At 37.8% G+C, this 7500-nt stretch overlaps 2 protein-coding genes across 6 annotated transcripts in view; one reads left to right on the top strand and one right to left on the bottom strand.

Moving 5' to 3' along the window:
* LOC125041133 (methylated-DNA--protein-cysteine methyltransferase-like) overlaps window positions 1-319 on the top strand; it is a 6901-nt gene extending 6582 nt beyond the window's left edge. The window contains exon 5 of the mRNA XM_047635914.1: window positions 1-319. This exon is cut by the window's left edge and continues 670 nt beyond it. The gene's annotated coding sequence lies outside the window, so the exon portion shown is untranslated.
* The window catches only part of LOC125041131 (monocarboxylate transporter 3-like), a 62247-nt gene continuing 55056 nt past the window's right edge, over window positions 310-7500 (bottom strand). For all 5 annotated transcript variants that reach the window (XM_047635910.1, XM_047635909.1, XM_047635911.1 and 2 more), the window contains 10 exons: window positions 7331-7439; window positions 6882-7005; window positions 6338-6467; window positions 5742-5930; window positions 5085-5200; window positions 4562-4790; window positions 3697-3812; window positions 3352-3475; window positions 2749-2874; window positions 310-2501 (listed from right to left, as the gene is read on the bottom strand). In XM_047635910.1, the coding sequence (XP_047491866.1) occupies window positions 2338-2501; window positions 2749-2874; window positions 3352-3475; window positions 3697-3812; window positions 4562-4790; window positions 5085-5200; window positions 5742-5930; window positions 6338-6467; window positions 6882-7005; window positions 7331-7439 (1427 nt within the window). In that variant the 3' untranslated portion in view covers window positions 310-2337. The remainder of the gene's footprint in view (window positions 2502-2748; window positions 2875-3351; window positions 3476-3696; window positions 3813-4561; window positions 4791-5084; window positions 5201-5741; window positions 5931-6337; window positions 6468-6881; window positions 7006-7330; window positions 7440-7500) is intronic.

Below are 7500 nucleotides of genomic sequence, written 5' to 3'. Positions count from 1 at the left end.
ATCATATGAGCATAAGTAACCCTAACATTTTTCCTTAATTCAGAGTTAAGTTTCTCATTGTATTATTAAAGTGTTTTTCTCTTAGTATTGTTATCTTATATATAGTTGTTTAAATTCAACTAATAATTAAAAGAAGAAATCACAAAGTTAAGTTTTTTGTTGTTAAGATTTGCATTTTCTTTATTTAGTATATTTAATTTGATTTTAAATCTAAACTGTTTTGGCATTTTTTTAATGCAGGAATTTCATATGTATGTAGAGCTGTAAAAACCCAATAACTGTATTTTTATAGGAAGATTAAAGAATGTCTGAAAAAATTCTTTATTGTGTCTTATCCATACCAAGCCTTCAAAGGAAATATACATAGTTTGTTAGGCAGTCCTTCCTACATGCATACACATGAATATTCAGTTTGCAAAGAAAATTAGGTACATCAGCCAGTATTGATTTCTTTGCAATTATTGAATGAATTAGTGTCAGAATAAATACATAATTAGTTAGTGTGTACTAATGTAAAAAGGCCTGTCTATAACATGGGAATAAAGGCTTCTGCTCGCTGACTTGTGACTATATATACACACAGTAAAAGTATTATACTAAACATTTGGATGTATCATATTCCAAGGGCTTGTAAGCCTGGTAATTGTGAAAAATCCTGTCTTTAATTACTCAGTAATTGCACTACTAATAATCAGAGGTGTAGTCCTAAACATTGGGCAATATGAATATCACATGCTCTTAATGTTACAAATATATATGACTAACACTACAGCTTTTTTTTTTTTCTAATGTAATTTTATTTTTTCTTTGCATTTTACTGAATACCCTGTTAATGACAGCATGAAATTAGATATGGTGTAATCATCAAAGAGATATGGGTAACAACATTATATTTACACACATACTTACAATATAGTTATCTTCTACCAGGTGTCCCCATGTAAAACAAGCAACATTTCAAGTTATTGCTGTATAAAATAGGAATATGCTAACATCCAGCCATTAAAGAACTTGTATCACTTTGCAATCTCACTTATTTCTTTATCACACTACAATAGCTTTGTGTAGTGCTAATAAATACTTAGTTATAAATACAGCAAACGTGGCAGAAGATATTACGGTACCATATTTTTTTTCTTACGGTATCATGAAACATAGCCTATACAGAGAGAAATTAGAAATATTAACACTTTGTGTATCCTCTGGAATATCAATGTCATTTAAGTGATATTGCTAAAATTATTTTTTAAAGATTTTTTTTAAGGTACTAGTATATTAGTTTATGAAAAATGGTAGATAACTGGAGTTGAGTTAGGAAATTCATAATTTGAACTGTCTTCACTCCATCAGATACAAACTAATAAAAACTAATGTATCTTAAATATAATATATTCTATACAAAATGCATTTATGGATCTGTCATTCTTCAAAAGTACTCATCTACACACTTTAAGCATAGCAAACTAATAGAAGCTACCCAGAATTTTTTAATAAAAAAGAAAAGAAAAATGAGATAGTTCGATAAGATCACTATTCCCATCTGGATTAAGACTAGTTAACTCCAACAGACAGAAAAAAAAGTAAAAAATATTTCTGCTCAGAGAATGAATGTGGGAAAAAGGAAGCAAAATGAAGAAAGTATTGATGGTTACGTCTGATTCATCTTGTAAATAAGTTAAGTGCTAACTTACTTTTGAAGTAGACTTTGCAAATACTTTTTTTCTTTTTTCTAAGCAGTAAAAGAAAGGAATATATATTTTGAGAAAGGTCATGTAAAAAAAAAGTTTGTTTCAGTGGATAATTGTAACAGAACTAAGAGATTTCTTGTAAACCAACATTTTACCCTCAAACATTCCCTCATAAGAGCAGCTTTTTCAATTCTTCAGATTTATATCACAATAACTTAAAAAATAAATCTGTATGTATTTTATATAAGACATTAACAAAACCTATATGCCTAATTACAGTTGCATTGATAATGAGCTAGACAGAATTCAGGTTCAGGCAAGTATGTAATAAATAAGATCTACTACCCTCTCTTTATGCTAATGAAAAAAGGAAAATACAAGCTTATAACTACTGTATCAAGTCATTTTTTCTTTTATAAACATTATTTCTATTGTAATTAATGAAAGTTAGCATTAGAAGCATCTGTCTCTTTTCCCATTTTCTGTCATTGAATATGCCTCATGTGCACATGCTGTTCTATCATCATATTTTGTCTTCAAGCATCCTCTGCACTGAAGTTTTGGAGAGGCTTGCAAAAAATGCTTGAGGGGGACACAGACTTTTTACTCTTAAATACTGTCCAGAAATTCATCATCACTTGCATTTGTTTTAAGCTTTCTCTTCATTTGCTTCCTGGAGTTTCTTTTCCTTTCTGGTGTCCTCCCATCGTTTAATAAGACGGAGAGGGATGCACATGAGACCTGACAGCGCAAATATTCCACCAAACACATAGAAGGTCAAATCATATGACTTAGTGGCATCGACGAATGCACCTGCAGGTAAAAGACAAGAGTTCTGATTAGGTCTGGTTTCTAAAAGGGAAATTGCTATTTTAATCATATGTACTTGCACTCTTTCTCTTCGGTTTTCCTTCCTTCTTGTTTTTTGTTTTTTTTCCATTTTGTTTTTCTCTCTTTACTTCATCAGATTATTACACAGAAAAAAGCTTGATAGTAATATGCTTAATTTAAAAGTACCACTTATCTCAAAACAAAACAAAATAAAAAATGGGGCTCTTACCTGCCACGGGACTGCCAACAAGAGCTGCAATGCCTTGGAACAACAGCAGAAGGCCAAATGCATTTGTCAGTTTTTCAAGGCCAAGTAACTCTACCAAAAGGATGGAACGTAAAGAGGCAAATGCAGCTGAAAGAATAAAGAAAGTGTTAGAAAAAAATTAGTACAATGCAAGATAGTGTTGTTTAGGTTGTTTATGTGGGGCTTTGTTGTCAAGATCTGGGCAGCAATTACTTACAGACAGGTTTCAAAGTTCAATGTTTGTAATGTGCTATGAAGGGGACATACAGAGACAGACAAACAGACAGAGAGAGTGCGAGATGTGCAGGGGGAAGCTCACTGGCCAAGATTCCTATCCAAAACTACCATTAACCAGATAATCAGTTGTCAGATTGCATTTTTTTTTCAAAATCTATGTTAATTATAGAAAGTCTTTGTTTTATGCCCATTACACTGAGGAAGGTTCAAATTAGTCTTATATACACAAATATTTATTTGTGTTAGTCATGTTTTGGAATTTTTTTTATACACTGTAGTCAGATGCGTATATGCTCAAAACATTAATGAAAAAACAATATACATCCAGCTTGATGACTTTCTACTCACCAACTGAAACACCAAAGGCCACTGAATATGTTAGGAGGAGGGACTGGTCTGAGATGAATGGCAAGAGTATCGTTGCAGCTCCACCAATCATGAGGGAGAAGTTATTGACATGTAAGGCATCAACCTGCAAATAGTGGTATTTTATTTAAATGTGAATAATCCAGAAACAATATATCTATCAGGTACTTTTCGGAAATCATAATTAAGACTACATTAGTAAATAAACAAAAACTGGATTATATTCTATCTAGGTATATGTTAACTTTACTTCTTCATTCAGTTTACAAAAATTAAAAGTGAAACAGCATAGCTTATTGATTATCAAAAGCTTTAAAAGTCTCCAACCTTGGGGTGATCTGAAATCCAGCCACAGATAATTCTGCCCAAGGTGTTTGTGATGCCAATGGTAGAGATAAGAGTGGCTTGGGAACCTTCGTCAGCACCTTGTAGTTCAGCAAAACCTGAGGAGTGACAGCATTATTATCATGGGAAAATTACTATTTGTGGCCACTACTTTGTGAAAAAATGGTTTCTTTTCTATCAAGATGGTGCATTTTAATGACATTAACCCATTTGCGACGGGCATGTCACGTATCTGTGCCATGTCCACTGTGGGTTTACTTGTTTAATTGTTTTTATACAAAGATGGCTACACTTGTACCAAGTCACCAGTGAGCCAATTATGACTACTGCCTGTCCCACCCGTTTACCCTATTCTTTAATTTACGAAAATATTTTACGTTATCTTATTTTGCTGTTACTAATGTTTATAACATTATAGTAATTATAATGTTTATAATAAAAATAACACCATCGATATTCATAGCACTAGTAAAAAATACATTTTCCCGCCAATTCAAGGAAAGGTGAAATCAGGTAAGGCAGAGCCATCTATGTGTAGACACATTTCACAAAAAAATATAGAAAATGAGCACAGCATTTTCCCAATTTTTTATTCATTTTCCCCAGTGGCAATAGGTTAAAATAGCCAATGTTTATATTCACCATTGAATGAGTGAAAAGCACTTTACTGTATTTGATACAATATGTAAAAAGACAAACACAAAATATTTATTGAAAGGACTATTGTGTCTCTACTATATTCAAAAATACTGAAAGAATATATATCGTGCATTTCAAAAGTGAATCATATGACCCTACATTCCTCTCCATGACATATTAACAGTAAGTACACCCAATGAAACATTACCGGGCAGAAACATGAAGGGGACAAATAAAGCCATGAGGGACAGAAACCCTGCGATTCCCAGCACAACGAAGGTAACAGAAGCCAAGAGGGAGAAGTCAAAAATTCTGAAGATGACGTTTGTGAGGGCGGTTGGACAGCAGCGTATTCTGTTCTCCTCCTCCTCCTCCTCTGCGATGTCTTCCATGGGTGGGAGTTGAGTGACAGACTGGTGGTATTTGTCCACTGTATCCTGGAGAGTGAAAGGGGATCGAGAAAATGTGTTACTTTTGTAACGTTTGTAAGATTTTGTCTAGCATAATATTACACACTTATCTGCCGCTCAGGCATAGCCTACTTTTTTTGGGTATTAAACCAAAGGATAAATGTCCTGCTTAAATTTAATGATTCTATGAAGGCCATGCCAATAAGAAAATAAGTCAGGTTTTTATCAACACCAATTAATGACCTATCCGATACTGCCATCTCTTACATTTTCACATTATCACACTACATTTATTAGTATCTTAGAAAAAATAAAACTCACAGAGCTTTTGTATTCTGGGAGACGCAACAGAGACCCTGAGTAGAAAATGTCATCACGGTAGAATGGCCTGGCGGTCTCCGTTCTCATGGCAAGCCTCGATGGACGACGATGGTGTTCTGAAAGCAATACAAACCATTACATTGGTTGCTTAGATTCACATTCATATTCACCTGAACATTTGCACATGCGAACACTTACATACACAAGATAAAAAGGAAACAGTACACTAGAAATGAAATTGAATCGCAACGTTTCGAATCAGTCAAGAGGACCTCATCAGACAAACAAATAACCATTTCGGTTATCTGGTCGTCATCTCTTGACGAGTTCAAAACGTTTCGATTCAATCTCATTCTTTATTGTGGCTGTTCCCTTTTTATCTCTGTGTAGACGTTACTGTGTGGCTGTTCCCTTTTTATCTCTGTGTAGACGTTACTGTGTTTGTTTTTGTTCAAGACACACACACACACACACACACACACACACACACACACACACACACACACACACACACACACACACACACACACACACACACACACAGTCTCACAGTCTCACACACACACACACACACACACACACACATAAACACACTCCTCGCGCCTGCCCCCCCCCCCTCCCCTCCCCCGACAGCGACCCACTTGGCTGAACACTCACCGGCCAAAAGGGCGTTGGGTTGAGCCAACGCAGGCGCACTCTTGTTGCGTGGGTATCCGGGCGTCTTTGCATCGTTCTCTTGTTCTGTGACGTTGAGCATGTTCTTCAGTTCTGTCTCGTTCTTGTTATTGTCCAGCACTTTCGCCCCGGCGCCGTTCTCCAGCTGCTTGCCCTCCTCTGTCTCGCCATCTGTGTCAGGAGGTGAGGAACCATCAACTAGTCTTTCTTTCAGGATTTGTGTGTGTGTGTGTGTGTGTGTGTGTGTGTGTGTGTGTGTGTGTGTGTGTGTGTGTGTGTGTGTGTGTGTGTCTGTCTGTCTGTATGTATGCATATATATACAACTGTGTGTGTGTGTGTATGTGTGTGTGTGTGTGTGTGTGTGTGTGTGTGTGTGTGTGTGTGTGTGTGTGTGTGTGTGTGTGTGTGTGTGTGTGTGTGTGCGTGTGTGTGTGTGTGTTTGTACAAATACACCGCCAAATAAACAAGTAATTAAAGAAAAATATACACACACCACCTCGCCACCCACAGTTGGAAAATCCACTTAAATTTGCCTCAGTTCCTCTGTGTCCCCAGTGCCTCGCCGGCTCAGAACCTACCGATGAGCGGGGTCTCCGTCTCCTCCTTGATGGTGTCAGGGTTTGTGACGACGATGCCCGGGAAGCTGTACCTCTTGTGCGCGCTGCCCCCATGGCGCTCCAGGAAGGCTTTCGCGACGGTGGCATTTCCCTGTGAAATGCAGGGCGTTTGAGGAGAATGTTAGAGGAGATATTACTTCATTCCTTGGTAAGATATGTTGATGGTACTTGGATGAAATGGGGGGGATTGAGGGTATTATGCAAGGAGAGACTATTTCATTCTTCTGTAAGGTATATTTTCATGGCACTTGGATGCAACATGGAGCGGGATTTTAAGGTTATTTTAATAAGGTGCTTGGGTAGTATTCTGCTTAGTATTCTTTAATGCAGAAATCCAGAGTTCTTCTCGTGTTCTTGTTATAACCGATTTCACATACTAAGACGGAATTTGAAAGTTCACAGCATTTCATACCCGCTCCAGTCAATATCTTACCCACCACATTCCAAATCAAACAAAACAGCAACGTACTACTGATCCGCCATCGCCGACGGACCGCGAACTAACCTTGGAATCGTACGTTGTTATGTTTTCCTCCAGATTGGATTTTGATTGGGATTTAGAGTTCATTGAGGTCATGGACAAGGCGGAGGCGCACTGGCGGAGCTGCTCGTCCCGGGCGCGCTTTATTCTGTGCAAAGGAGAGAGAGAAAAAGTACGTATGAAACATTAGGGTAAGGTGATGGAGGTTAAAATTATAGAGGAAGGAGGTGTGAAATATGGGTAGTGTGATAACGATGAGAGAGAGAGAGAGAGAGAGAGAGAGAGAGAGAGAGAGAGAGAGAGAGAGAGAGAGAGAGAGAGAGAGAGAGAGATGAGGGGGGAGACAAAGATAAGCACAAACAAATATACCCAACTCTTTCTCATAAAAATAATGCAATAGAAAATTTAAAAAAAAATAACAATCCAGCACCACCCCTCTCACCCCCCCGCCCCCATTCCCCCCGAGGACGCACCTCATCAGCAGGGGCGTTCCCTGGGGCTCCAAGTCGTCGTCCACGGGCGCGGGTCCTGCCTTGAGCGGCCTGAAGGCCAGGCCGAACACGGCGCACGAGAGGCTGATGCCTGTGGGCGGACAGAGGGAAGGGCACTTAGTCTCGGACACCCGCTTCTGAGGCTTCCAGTA

The sequence above is a fragment of the Penaeus chinensis genome, chromosome 30, assembly GCF_019202785.1.
Source record: "Penaeus chinensis breed Huanghai No. 1 chromosome 30, ASM1920278v2, whole genome shotgun sequence".
NCBI lineage: Eukaryota > Metazoa > Arthropoda > Malacostraca > Decapoda > Penaeidae > Penaeus > Penaeus chinensis.
This window is presented reverse-complemented; position numbering and strand designations above follow the sequence as displayed.